The sequence below is a fragment of the Juglans regia genome, chromosome 5 (assembly GCF_001411555.2).
Source record: "Juglans regia cultivar Chandler chromosome 5, Walnut 2.0, whole genome shotgun sequence".
Taxonomy (NCBI): domain Eukaryota; kingdom Viridiplantae; phylum Streptophyta; class Magnoliopsida; order Fagales; family Juglandaceae; genus Juglans; species Juglans regia.
Window position 1 is genome coordinate 10,522,011 of NC_049905.1, and position 15,210 is coordinate 10,537,220.

General features: G+C 34.7%; 1 protein-coding gene across 1 annotated transcript; it reads left to right on the forward strand.

The window, feature by feature from the left end:
• Positions 1 to 5,315: 5,315 nt before the first annotated feature.
• Positions 5,316 to 14,884, forward strand: LOC108981958 (homeobox-leucine zipper protein REVOLUTA-like). The gene is made up of 19 exons (XM_018953220.2): positions 5,316 to 6,406; positions 6,734 to 6,893; positions 7,328 to 7,413; positions 7,524 to 7,614; positions 7,774 to 7,869; positions 7,995 to 8,108; positions 8,186 to 8,269; positions 8,432 to 8,587; positions 8,756 to 8,830; positions 8,973 to 9,079; positions 9,242 to 9,425; positions 10,141 to 10,329; positions 10,568 to 10,648; positions 11,416 to 11,550; positions 11,863 to 12,194; positions 12,478 to 12,583; positions 12,862 to 13,011; positions 13,589 to 13,898; positions 14,438 to 14,884. Exons 1-18 carry the CDS (start codon positions 6,174 to 6,176, stop codon positions 13,736 to 13,738), a joined length of 2,529 nt encoding a protein of 842 aa, XP_018808765.1. The 5' UTR covers positions 5,316 to 6,173; the 3' UTR covers positions 13,739 to 13,898; positions 14,438 to 14,884.
• Positions 14,885 to 15,210: the final 326 nt, after the last annotated feature.

Genomic DNA, 15,210 nt, shown 5'->3' on the forward strand with positions numbered 1-15,210 from the left:
TATATGAATGAGGTTTAATTGAGTCAAGCTAATGAGTTGATTCGGGCATAAACGAGCAGGCCTTAACGAACCTTAGCCGAGTTTTGTTGAGTATGTGTAATTTATTAATCGAGCGGGTATCTGCTTTAACGAACGAACTTTTTTTTCACGAGTCGAGTTTGATCGGACAAATACTGATTAAACTATCGAATAAATTGGTTTTATTTACAACCATAATAAGAATAAGAAAATACTACTCTTACCACTAGTTTCTACCACTGTAAGTTTTTTATTTTATTTTTATTATTTTTTTGTACTTAATGATTAAGTAAGTATTTTTTAATAATATTATTAATTTTTTTTATTTTTTAAAATATATTTAAATGTGTTAAAAAAAAAAAAAAAAACTCATCCTAAAACCACTAATGAGAGCCCAACAAAAACTACGTACAGTGGAAGTAGCACCGCTCGTAAGAATATACCTCACCCACAAATGCTTGCTAGGAGTGAGCCATGCCTTGAAGTGCTCGGTAGGAGCAGACCTCACCGTGAGTTGCCTTGAATTGCACCAAATATGCCCTTAATTTATTTTTTATTTTTTCTTTCAAACATTTTTTAAATATTTTTAAATATTTCTAAAGAATATAAAAAATACACAAATTTATTAATAATCAATTATTTAATTATTAACAAAATAAAATAAAATAAAATATACCTTGAAGCAAATTTAGTAGGGCAAATTTAGTAGGCTTAACAAAGCATTTTTAATATGACATTATGTTAGTTGAGTCAAAATATATGTACCAGTCAAATCAACATTTTTTTATTTATCCAACCAATATCCAAAATAGAGGACAAATTGCCTATCCTCCTTAACTATAAGGTAAAGAGAGGCGCTAGAGAGATCTATTGTAGTGGTGCACATAATGCACACATTACTTAAATGCCTCTTATCTACTTATTTTTTTATTTTATTTTCTTCCTTCAAACGCAACGGCTTCTCTCTCTCTCATCTCTCTCTCACTAGCGTCTTTCTCTCATCAACTCTCTCTCATCATCTTCGTTCTCTCTCTCTCATCTTGATCTCTCTCTCATCTCATCTCTGCTCTCTCTCTCTCTATCATCTCATCTCTCTCTTATCTCTGCTCTCTCTCTCATCTCATCTCTCTCTCTCATCTCCACTCTCTCTCTCCTCTTTGTTCATCTCGATCTCTCTCATCATCTCCGCTCTCTCTCATCTTGATATCTCTCTCATCTCCGCTCTCTCTCTCTCCTCTCTCTCTCATATTTGCTCTCTCTCTCATTTCTGCTCTCTCTCATCAACTCTCTCTCATCCATCTCTAATTTTAAATTTAAAAAATGTGTAGTGTAGATTTTGACACATAATGTGTGTAAAAATGACTGCTATAAATAGTGGCTTCTCCCAATAATATTTCTAAGTTAAAAGGGGATGATCTTGATTTTTTTTAAAAAAAATGATATTTATAGTGAATATATAAGTATCGTATAATTTTATTTTAAAATAAATATAGAATTCATGTAAAAAAAAAATTAATATTTTAATAATAAATTTTACTTTTTTTTAAAATAATAATATAATATTTATACACTCCACAACAACTATATGTATAACATTAGTCTTTATTAAATACACAAGATATCCTCTTGCTGACGTGGAAAATTCCAAAGAGAATCATACCAAGAACACCTTTACAATTATTTAAAACCTCACACCTCTGAAATGGAACCAAATCCATTGGATCGACCCCAATATTTAATTATTAAAATATTAAAATACACAATCATTGTACCAAAAAGACTAATTTCGACCCGATCTATAGATAATATATATATATATATATGTGTGCGCGCGCGCGCGAAACATAGTAATTTTATACACATCCTCGTTGCGTCTGATTCAAATACTGCATCTGGTTGCTGGTTGTTCAATTAATTATAATTTTTAAAAATACTTTTAAAAAAACTAGAAAAAGAATTTTGCAAGATGGGCATTTGTGGGAAGCACATGACACTACTTTTCACGCATGCCAAAAGCAGGTGCTAATTTGAGAATTATAATATACGCCATAAATACATACCAAATTTTACTGATTTATATATATATATATATATATATATATTCTGAGAGAATTTAATAAGTGAGCTGCTGCTATCGTAAGCTACCAAATAACAATACTACTGATGTGCAATTCCGCCGTACTTGTAGGGTGGCACTACAGTTTCGGTATTTATATTTTTTTATTTCTGTTGAAAGTACAGATCTATAATTTTTTAAGCTGTACTTCCTTTTTTTTTTTTTTTAATGTATCTTTTATTATTATTTCTTTTATTTTAAGTTAAAAAAACACACCATCTCTTAAATTTTTATCTATATAATGTATCATTCACTTCGTCTTAAATAGAGTGTAGAGTTATTTAATTCTATCTTAGAACATAATATGAGGTTTGTTAAATTTGTTTTAAGATATAGTATTGTCTCTCAAACGGTTTGTTTGTAGAAAGTTACAGCAATGGATTAGACCATATCAGTCACAAAGAAGTTTGTGTATTAGATAGCCTTAAAAATAGTAGTTGACTTATATTTTATATGTTTTATGTTAAAGTTGTAATGTCCAGTTATAAATAAATGGAGTTTGTTCTATTTTAAAAAAAATTTGGATAATAAAGTGAAATGAGATAGTTTTAGATTAAAATTGAATAAAATATTGTAGAATATTATTTTTTTAATATTATTATTATTTAAAAATTTAAAAAATTGAATTGTTTATTATATTTTGTGTGATAATTTAAAAAAATTGTAATAATGAGATGAAACACTTTCATTATCTAAATAGATCTTCAACTTACAGAGATTTCACAAACACAAGATTGTAATTTTTTAAAAATAAAAACCTAAAAACTTGAAATATAAATTCTAGACTTTTAAAAACCCTAATTCTAATTATTTTTAACACCTATTTCCTCGTTGCCACTTCAAGAGGCGTAAATTCATAGTAGGACTCAGGAACTGCCTATTTTTAGATCAACATATGAGTTTATAATGTAGTCCGAGTATTAGTCCATGTTAATTTGTTTATAACCCAAGTGGGTACCCGGCCTTGGTTAATAAAATCAAGGTATTCAATCGTTTAGATTGTAACCAAATATCCAGATTTATCAAAAACCTTTTGAAACATGAGAACCATAAAAACAAAACCATGCCGATTTATGTATAAGATAAATTTTTTGATACGTGAAATCCGATTACAAGTATCAAGTATTGATCTTGTTCCAATATTATATACTAGTACCTGTATCCAACAAGCACGAATATGAAATTTAGACAAGAATATGTACAAAATACAGATATCTGCCCGAATAAAACCTAGAAGGATATCCTTATCCAAATCTTTAAATTTTAGACCGTATTTATTTAAAAAAAAAACTGATCGAATGTACAACCCTAAACTCCATATTAAAAAAAAAATAGTTTTATAAAATCAAATTTCATTCAAAAGAAAGAAAATTTGAAAGCAACAAGATGAAAATACAAAACTACAAACAAGCAATGCCCCCAAACCAGTCAAAGTACAGGATGGAAGGGAAAAGTTTACTGTTTATATCTTTTATTAAAGACTATAAAATAAAAGATGCATTAGTGATCTCTGTCCAATTTGCATTGAAGAAGTAATCGCCATCATGTTTTAGGGAGAAAGCAAGAATCTTACATCATCTTCTGCTCTTAAATGGTACATAATAATAAATGAAGGAGTAGTATTCGTGTTGACTACAGTGAGAGCCTTTGCATGCTGCTTGTATTGTAGGGAACAACAGTACGATGATATGTCTACATCCAGTATGTAATGTTCTTCTTCAACTTTAGGGAATGGTTCAATAACATTATTAAATAAATGGTTTTAATTAACATCATGCATGCAACCACCTTGTTTCATTTATTTTCTTTTACGTAGGGATGATGATGAAAGACCAAAGTAATATGATGTTTTATTGATGAATTTAATAGCTCTTCATTTATACCATTGTTACATCTAGGGGAACATGTTTTTTTTTTTTTAGTACCTATTTTGTAGGTGCCACCTCACTATTACGTCACAAATGTAGAGGATGAACAAAAATCTCTTTCTAGTCAATATCTCTCTCCAATACCATCTACCTCTTTCCAAGCCATTTGATATATCAATTTTTAACATTCTCCTTGACATATACTCTTATGCAAACTTCCCAAGTTATTAAATCGAAGCGACTGTTAAAACAATATTTTAAACTGTAAATACATGAGATTCACATGACGTTACGTTTTCAGATCGCTTCGATTTATATAAATCACTTTAGTCTAAATTAACAATTTTATATCTTTAACATCTATTATTCATGAGGATTACTACTAAACTCATATAACGCAAGTTTACATTGATTATTGTGGCTCCTTCAAGCAACTCATTCTTGAACTTGTTAGGGCAAGTATCAATCAAGGTGATCCTTCTTTTAAACTTTGGATACAAATATGAACCTTCTATTTTATTTCTAGTCTTTTGTTTTTTTATAACATTACAACAAGTGATTTGAAAAAATAAAAATTATTTAGAATCTCCGTATCTATTTATTAATTTTTAATTCTGCCAACATAAAAAATTAATAGAAGTAAAATTTTAGAATAATGCTAAATATAATTTTAGAATACGCAATTTCTATACATTTTTTAAAAATGAAGTTCATTATTAAATTTTTTTCATAAAAATTTCAAATTTAACTATTTTAAAAAAAGAATAGTTATTCATCAGTCTATAGGTGCAACACACCTCACATAATATATATATATATTTTTAAACTTAATATATTGAGTATGCTGTGGCTATAAACTGATACAAATAATTTCTCTTTAAAAAAAGAGATCCTATAAAATAAATTTATAAAATGTGATTTAATTGGTGAAATTATAAAATTATTTTTTATATAAAATAAAATAAATTATGTAAATTTATAAATTATTTTTTATAAAATATCTTTATAATTATATTTTCTTTTTGAATAAATAGTACGTTAAATTTATAAATATCATTTTTTAATAGATTAATTGAAAACTTCAGGCAAAAAGTATTACGGAACGTGGTACCGCAATAAATATGTACTGAGGGGTATAGATTTGGTTAATTGACCGATGCAGAGAGAGAGAGGGGCTGCGCCTGCGAGGTTGTGACCTCTGGCTCTGGGGCCTAAGACGTCAATAAGAAGAAACACTAGGGACAACGGCGTAAATGCAGCCGAAATTATAATAAAGAAACCATTCCTGCTGCCTGCTCGTGTCTCTCGATTCGCGTGCAAATCATCTCTCTCTCTCATTTTCCACTGTTTCAGCTCAGCTCCAATCTCAGATCACATCACTGTCTTGGTTCTCTAGACTCTCCCATCTCCCTACTTCACACCCTCAGAAATAGCGCACCAAAATCTTTCCCCAATATTCATTTTTCAAAGACGGTAGAGTAGCTTCTCGTCATGATTAGGGTCTCGCCTTCTTTTCTTCTTGCTTTTATATTATCGTTACCCTCTTCTCTCTGATCTTCAACCACTGGCTCTCTTGTCCCCACACAGAGAGAGAGAGAGAGAGAGAGAGCCGTCGCTAATAAGTTCTCTGATTTCAGTCGCTCTTCTTTCTTCTACCCGTGCTTCTCTCTGTGAACAAGCATAAATAATAGCTTTAACGAATTCATTGGAGGATCTTTTTTAGCTTTTTGTTTGAGATTTATAGCTGAAAAACACGATGTTTGAGATCAGGGTTTTTGAGTAACAAGTGTATTTTCTCCGGTTTTTAAGTCTTGACGATATCTCCGTTCGAGGTTGTTCAAAACAGCAAGAGGTTTCGGTGAAGCTTCTGGTTCTATCTGTGGGAAACTTAAACCGGAGTATTTCTTTATAGCCGTTCGTTCTTAAAGTTTGGTGAGCCAATAGCGCTGAGGCTTTAGAAAGATACAGGCTCTATCCGTGTCTGTATTATACGTATATTGCCTTTAGCATTTTGGTCTTACCTTCTCCAACAAGCAAAACTAAGTGTTCCCCACTCCAAACGGAGACGGACTTTACGAAGCGAAAGAATCTTTAACCTCAAACTCTCTAAGCCAAAACCCACAAAGGAAGCAGCTTTTAACCGGCTTTTTCTTGGTTGGGATTTGAGAGAAATGGCGTTGGCTGTGGCTCAGCAGCACAGAGAGAGCAGCAGTGGGAGCATCGACCGGCACCTTGATGCCGGCAAGTACGTAAGGTACACGGCTGAGCAGGTAGAGGCACTCGAGCGCGTCTATGCAGAGTGTCCAAAACCCAGCTCGTTGCGCCGGCAGCAGTTGATCCGGGAGTGCCCCATTCTCTCCAACATCGATCCCAAGCAGATCAAAGTCTGGTTCCAGAATCGCAGGTATCGGAATGGTCCTCTCGTCATTTGGGTGATTGGGTTTCAGTTTATGGTTTCGCATCTTTCAAAATCGTTTCCTTTTGGGCGCAAATGTTTGAACCAAATACTAATGTTCGTGGCATTTCCAAGCATGTTGCTTTTGATGTTCTATTAGCAATTTTTTATTTGTTATGAGACTGTATTCTGAGCAAGAATTATTTCCTCTTTTCAATTGGTTTTCGGCCTATTTAAGTGGCTATTTGTTTCATAAAAGCATACTGTTTTTTTTTTTTTTGTTCTGAGCTAGAGGAGTGTATGGAGGCTGAAAGGTAATGGTGTTTGGCCATGCAGGTGCCGAGAGAAGCAGAGAAAAGAGGCTTCGCGCCTCCAGACTGTGAACCGGAAATTGTCAGCGATGAACAAGTTGTTGATGGAGGAGAATGATCGCCTGCAGAAACAGGTTTCACAGCTCGTATGCGAAAATGGCCATATGCGGCAACAACTTCATACTGTAAGCACATATGCTTGATCTCTTTTAAATTGCTCGCTCTTCTTGTTTCCTTCTACCTGATCTTTGTGTGTGCGATCATTAGGGGTTTCTAATTGCGGAATATGTGTTCAATAAAACTTACTCCTTATCTATTGACAGGGAATTAATGATGGATCAACTCTTTATTAGATTGTGCATAATTTTTTTGTTTGTAATTTTTCGGTAATTTAATGCGAGCCAATTATTTCTCTATTTGCCCCTAATTTGTCTGCATGTATTTTATTTTGGTTGAGTCTTCCTATCTTAAAATAATGCCACGACTGAGATGTTTCAAGGATATTGATAGTGCTTGCAGCTTTATACCTTTTAACGATTTAAAGGGCCTACTTGTGCTGGGGTAGAGTTTGAAGTGATTTGATGTTTTTATTAATGATAACATGTTAATCCATCTGTAGGCACCAGCGGCAACTACCGATGCAAGTTGTGACTCAGCGGCTACCACTCCTCAGCATTCTCTGAGAGATGCTAATAACCCTGCTGGGTAATCTCAAATACCAATGGAGAGCTTTCTCTTTTCACTACGTTTCTTGTGATATAAATCTTTATTTTGGTGCCTTTTCTGATTGATATTTTTTTCTTGTTGTCTGGCAGACTTCTCTCCATTGCAGAGGAGACCTTGGCAGAGTTCCTTTCCAAGGCTACTGGAACTGCTGTTGATTGGGTCCAGATGCCTGGGATGAAGGTTTCAATTTCCTTAAATGATAATATAGAATGCTTTTGGGCTGAGACAAAAACTAAATTTGGTGTTTACATTTTTTAGATTTATGTGTGCAAGAATGATACCATGTTTCTCCTATTTTGAAGCTGTATTACCTGAACTAGTTGTTTTATTTGTTGTCAGCCTGGTCCGGATTCGGTTGGGATCTTTGCTATTTCACACAGTTGCAGTGGAGTGGCAGCTCGAGCATGTGGTCTTGTGAGTTTGGAACCTACAAAGGTAAGTTTACTAGTATCACTGAAATAATCTAGGTGGGTATTGTTGATTGTTTGCATTAAGCTATCATCTCAAGTGAATAGGTTCATGAGCTTGATTTGATGCATTGATACATGAGTTCTCAATAGACTGCAGAGATCCTTAAAGATCGCCTATCTTGGTTCCGGGAGTGTCGGAGCCTTGAAGTTTTCACCATGTTTCCAGCTGGAAATGGAGGGACAATTGAACTTGTTTACACACAGGTGAACATGAATATAACTTTAGGCTTCATCTACAAATAAATGTAATTATTCAGAGAATAACGTCAAAATAACTTCAGACATATGCTCCAACTACGCTGGCTCCTGCACGGGATTTTTGGACTTTAAGATACACTACAAGTCTAGAAAATGGCAGTCTTGTGGTAAGTATGCCTCTGAATATTAAACTAAATATATAGTTGCACGATACTTGATTATGACATACTTGCAACTTGGTACTTCTAGTAAACAATTGAATCTATCCTTAGATTGAGGATGCCTATTGTATATGCTCTTAATGTGTTTTTTCCTGTTTATGTCTGAAGGTTTGCGAGAGATCCCTTTCTGGTTCTGGTGCTGGCCCAAATGCAGCAGCTGCTTCTCAGTTTGTGAGAGCTGAAATGCTTCCTAGTGGCTACCTGATTCGGCCATGTGAGGGTGGAGGGTCAATAATCCATATTGTTGACCACCTGAATCTTGAGGTTTGACTCTTGGCAATAAGCTTCTTGAAAATGCCTGTCCCTGGCACACTTAATAAAGTTTTTGGTATTTTTACTCACCCCCCCACCCCTCCCAGAAAAAATATAACATGGCAGTAGAAACTAAGAAAGGATTAAAAAAAAAAGATAATTCCCTTAATTCTCTTCCAGGCTTGGAGTGTGCCAGAAGTGCTGCGACCGCTTTATGAATCATCAAAAATGGTGGCCCAAAAAATGACAATTGCGGTTAGTAAATACTGTTTGGTTTAATAAGTAGGCTTTTCTTCTGCATGGAGTTCAATTCGAGTACAAAACAAATTTCCCCTTCCCCAGAAAAATAGAAATAAAAATGATAGAATGTGCTGACTGATAAATATTGTCTGTGCAGGGGCTACGTTATATCAGGCAAATAGCTCAGGAGACGAGTGGTGAGGTTGTTTATGGTTTTGGCAGGCAGCCAGCTGTTCTGCGAACTTTTAGCCAACGATTAAGCAGGTAGCTGCATGATTATCTTTGTTACTTGGTTTCTAGGTTTCTCTGTGCATTTAAGTAGACTATTGTGAAAGACATAGTAATCGATTTCGGGGTATTTTGCTGTTTGTTTTGCATATTAATCTGTAGTTTCCATTGAATACTCTATCTACTCCATTGTTGCAGAGGCTTCAATGACGCTGTAAATGGATTCAATGATGATGGCTGGTCATTGATGAACTGTGATGGTGCTGAAGATGTGATTATATCAGTTAATTCAACCAAGAACCTGAGCACTACTTCCAATCCTGATAATTTCCTCGCGTTTGGTGGAGGAATTCTCTGTGCTAAGGCTTCCATGCTACTCCAAGTAAGTATAGAAACTGCCTCTGATGGGTAGTAAATGTAGTTAATTTTTTGGAAATTATATTTTGTACCTCCAAACTACATGTATTTTCAATTTGCAGCCTAAACAACCAAAACCATCAATTAGCATCCCAAGCTATTGATTTTTATTAATTTTCACTCTTAGTTTAAATCTGACCTTCAAGATTGATGAGAATAGGACACTTGGAAAACTCTTGACGATGAAGTGTGATCAAGGGTGCAAATTGACAGCTTTGATAGTTAAGTTGCAATTGAAGAAATGGTTGTAGTTTGGGGTTAAAACTTACTTCCCCCGCCCTTTTTTTCATGTTGCTGACTAAATCTTGCCAAATCTCTTGCAAGCCTAACAGGGAAAGTCATATGATTATTCCAAATTGTTGGAACCTTCACTAGTTGGAACAGACTTTCCTAGATTTGTTTGGTCTGGAACTCTGATATGTGAATTTGCATGAAGCCTATTTTCCAATATACATTTACTTAAATATTTTATTAACTTCGGACATTTTGGTGCTGATAGTCTATTTTTTCACTTATTTGATGATCTAAATATCTATAACTAAAACACTTAGCAAAATGTTCAGCATGAATCAGAAAAGAAAGTTTAGTAGTGAATTCTTGAGGGATCTTGCTTCCATGTAGCACTTGCACTTGTGCATATGTTTAACGTGGTTGTGCATATTTTTCCTTTTTCTTGCCAGAATGTCCCTCCTGCAATGCTGGTTCGTTTCTTGAGGGAGCACCGTTCAGAGTGGGCTGATTTCAATGTTGATGCATATTCTGCTGCATCACTAAAAGCAGGTTCATATACTTTCCCAGGGATGAGGCCTACAAGATTTACTGGGAGCCAAATTATCATGCCTCTTGGCCACACAATAGAACATGAAGAGGTATGCTTTCTAATGATAGTTTATCCACCAAAATGAAGCTAATTTATTTTGTTGGACATTTGGACCATTATGCATGTATATTTTATTTCCTCCGCTTAGAGTAAACATTGAATGCTGCTCTCATGCTTTAGGAGAAGATGCAATTAGATTTTTCTTTTTCTTTTTTTTTGCAGATTGTGATTGTGATAGAACATGTAACTGATATTTGCTTCTTGATATCTCTTGGTTTGTATTCCAGGTTCTCGAGATTATTCGACTTGAAAGCCATTGTCTTTCTCAAGAAGATGCTTTTGTATCAAGGGACATTCATCTCTTGCAGGTGCTTTTTTCTAAACTTTTGCTTCTTAAATCTTTTGCATTTTTTTGTTAAGTAATATTCATTTCATTATATTAGATGCTAAATCTGCATTCCAAGTACAACGAGGAGTGTACAAGTTATCTAGCTAGAAATAGAAAAAAGATGCAAGATAATCATGTAGAGTTAGCCCATTGAAGTCAGTTGATGCAGTCCAAGGAAGGAGTGTTGAAGAAGAAAGTATTGAGCTTTTTTATAGTCCTTTTATAAAGCCTTACCACTTGTCGTTTATATTGCTAATTTCTGCGGTAATGTAAAATTAGTTTATTATCTTGTTTAAATGGTGGAAAAAATTTTGTTTCTTCAAGTCTTTGGGATTTTTTTAAAAGAAGAGGATGGTACCCCTTAATTTTATTAAAAACCTTGTTTACATTCTTTTAAAGTTTTAGGATTGCTTTGCACTAATTTGAGAAATTCTGGTGTTTTTTTATCATCTTTGATATCACAAGCTGGTTCTAAGCATAGTCAGCAGTGGTGTGAGTTCATGTTTGTTTGAAAGCCCACCAATATGTCATTTTTTCCCATGCGGGTAGGTGTGAAATATCTTTGTTTGGGTACTAGAAATTTCTGCATTTGATGGATCAGACTTATCTAAGTTTCATTTTCTGCCTTTCCCTGTTCTTTTCCTACAGAAAGTAAAATTGAGAACCCCATCAATTATCCTGTTTTTCTGGTTGTCCTAGTTAAGAGATTGTATGTAATCATAATTTGGTTCTTTTTTTCTTTGGCAGATATGTAACGGAGTTGACGAGCATGCTGTAGGAGCCTGTTCTGAACTTATATTTGCTACAATTGATGAGATGTTTCCAGATGATGCTCCGTTGCTGCCCTCTGGTTTCCGTATCATCCCATTGGATTCAAAAACAGTTGAGTTTATCTGTGCTACTTGTACTTTCACAAATTTCATTTTTCTATGAATTAAAGAAATTTGTAAATGTAAATAAGATTTTTGTTGAATAGAAATGCAGCGTCCAATTTCTGACTCAAATGAGTAAAACATTCCCCTCTATTACGACTGATAGATCGTTTTGCACATGCTTACTCATGAAGCCTGAGATAGTTTATATGAAGAGTGTTAACATTTGCATCAAATTCAAGATGTTAGCCTTTGGGGTATTGCTGGAGTTCAGTTTTACATTACACTTTTCCCCATGATAATAATTAATTTTCATTTACAGTGTGATGCAAAGGATTCATTGCCAACACATCGCACCCTAGATCTGACATCTAGTCTTGAAGTGGGTCCTGCTACAGACCATTCTGCAGGGGATGCATCGTCATGTCATTCTCGATCAGTGTTGACTATTGCTTTCCAGTTTCCATTTGATAGCAGTCTGCAAGATAATGTTGCAAACATGGCTCGTCAATATGTCCGAAGTGTTATTTCCTCTGTGCAGAGGGTTGCTATGGCGATATCGCCTGCAGGTTTGAACCCAGCTGTAGGACCAAAACTTTCTCCTGGCTCTCCAGAGGCTCTTACACTAGCGCACTGGATCTGCCAGAGCTATAGGTACGTTCAGCTGCAAATTGGATATATGGCATGGACATAGGAGGCTTTCAATCAGATGATAGCAGGTTTCAATCCTGCTGCATGCAAAAGTTAATAAAAATGATGATGAACCTATCTTATACAAAGCAGTTATTATACGCTTTAGTATATATCATTCCAATAATTGCAGCACAAGCTAGGTCTCTTATTATTTGTTTTCTTCTAAGCACAGCACTAGCTAGTTTATTGTTGTCTTGTATTTGTAAAATTAGATGGTATTTATTTCTCCTTTACTTTTTCTCAGTTACCATTTAGGGACAGAATTGCTGGGATCCGATTCTCTGGGTGGTGATTCAGTGTTAAAACATCTGTGGGATCATCAGGATGCCATTATGTGCTGTTCATTAAAGGTAAAGGTCTATTACGGTAGACAACATTCCTATTATAGGGTCTCTTGAGTATGTGAGAAGCACGTGATATTAAAAAAAAACATGTTTTCTAGGGAACATGGAAAATTATTAGTTTGGGCTGGAAGAAGTTTCTTTGTCCCAGTTTGGAGGAACTTTATTCTTTTCCCTACTTACTGGGAATGGTGTGGAATTGTGTGCACATGTCCCATTGATGGTGATTCAGCTTAATCTAAATACTTCAGAGAGATTTTTGCTAAATCTGAGTTTTATTGGTGCAGTCATTGCCGGTTTTCATCTTTGCAAATCAGGCAGGGCTTGACATGTTGGAAACAACTCTAGTCGCTCTACAAGACATTACACTAGATAAAATCTTTGATGAGTCTGGGCGCAAGGCACTATGTGCTGATTTTGCCAAGTTAATGCAACAGGTAACTTGTACATGATTTTGTTTTTTTTTTGGTATTTTCTTGTGCCTTTAGAATGCTGAAACATGTACTGTCATCCGGTTTAGAATCTTCCTTTCGAGTTATGAGCGAATAAAGGAAAAATTATACTCATCATCTCCATACACTATACATAATTTTTTATTTTTTATTTTTTTTCTATTACCAAATATGTGTTGTATGGATGATGAGTAGAATAACTCAATTAGTTTAGGAAGAATAAAACCAAATTTTTAAAATAAAAAAACTAAAAATAAGTATGGTGTGTGGTGATGATGAGTAGAAAACTCCAAATGAAGTGTCAAGACTTCATCTGATGGGTCCTGTCTAGTGTAGTTATATTACCTAAATTTTCTTCTGCCAGTCTATTCAAATTTTCTTCTCAATTCAATCAAACTAATAGAACCCCCTCCACCTTTTTTATTTTGTTGGTTTCATTTGTGGTCGGACACATTATTGTTACTGTTATGTCGAACTCATCAACTTACCTTTCTTTTTACTTGGTTTTGGCTGAAACACAACTGACCAAATGGTTTCTGCTTTCATTAACATTTGATATCAGGGGTTCACTTACTTGCCCTCTGGAATCTGCATGTCAACCATGGGTCGCCATGTTTCATACGAACAAGCAGTTGCATGGAAAGTCCTTGCTGCAGACGAGACCACTGTCCACTGCCTTGCCTTCTCTTTCGTAAACTGGTCTTTTGTGTGAAAATTTCAGTTCATATATCCATTTACCCTGCTGCTCTTTTTCCCTCTTGAATCTGTAATCTGGAAAAAATGAAAAACAACTATGTGGGACATACTTGCAAGAGATGGGGGGAAAAAGCAAAGAGAATGGAAGTTTTGTACTATCTAAATCCCAGCCTCAGGTCTGCATGCATTATATTAAATTTAATTCAATTTTTATTTAATGTGCCCTTATAAATATAGTTAATGGATAATAAGCCTCACACACCATACCATTCTTTTATTTATTTATTTTTTCTTTTATCAAATGTGTAGTATATGAATAATTAGTAAAAAACTTACAAAAATTGGAAAAAAAAAAAATGGTGTGTGAGGCTTGTGAAAAACATAGCTCTTAGTTAATATAAGTGAACTTTTGGTAGTAGAGCTATCCTACAAAAAACATTGTATAGGAACTTGAAGCAGCTACGGGGGAACAAGAGATCTACTTTCCCCGTCTTTTGTAGCATGCAGTGTCTGACAAATGAGAAGTTACAAAAAGCATTGTTGTTTTTAGTCCTTGCTGCTCTGCTGCAACTTTTTTGCGGAAATCATACGTCACTTTCCACACCACCTAAATCTGAATTTTCATTTAAATAAAGTGGTGTACATACATGTATAATTATAATATGTAGTTGCTTCTGGTACCAATAATGTCTTTTGCTTTTCTCTCTGAGCTCAGGTACATGTAATTCTGTAGCAGTGTAGGCATGTTAAAGGTTGCAAACTCAGCTAAGTGCATTAAATTTTTAGACTTACTAGTCTGGCATCATCATGGGTAAAGCTTCCATCCGTTTCTGGGAGCTCTCCACCAAACATTAATTGTAGGGAGTTTTGATAGTAGTAGCGTCCTTTTTCTGTTCAATGTTTTTTGTTGGAATTTGGAGGACTGTCGGATGCGTATGTCTGTAGTTAAGAAGCTTTGAATAGGTACGGCACTGTTCATGCAAAAAGCATGCATGCATACCAGAGCCATTGGGGTCAATGGGATCGGGGTCTTCAATTCTTTTGTCCATTTCTCTGCTAAGAAAATGATTTCTCTGAAATGGTTGTAATAGTTAAGGTCTCAGTTTTGGATGATAATTTCGAGGTGAGTTTCACGTCTTCTGGAATTCAAGACATTTGTCAACATCTCGTCCAGTTCTAGATAGAAAGTTTCTTACATACATGGTTACACTTCAGTTGTTCCATGTTTGTTTGGTATGTTACGGGAAGGGTGGATTTACACCCAGCCACTTCGTCCTCACTAAGGAACACAGGTGGTTCTGCCTCCCTCCCAACAAGGGGCGGAACTAGCATTTGGTGCACGAGGGGCGATTAGTAAAGTGTGTTGTATGTAGGGGTGAACAATAATCGACATTTAACATTAACCATATAAAGGTTATTTAGGGACAAACTAAATTGTTAAAATTGCTCATCTAAATCTTTCACTTGAGTTCCATCGGATTCAAATGA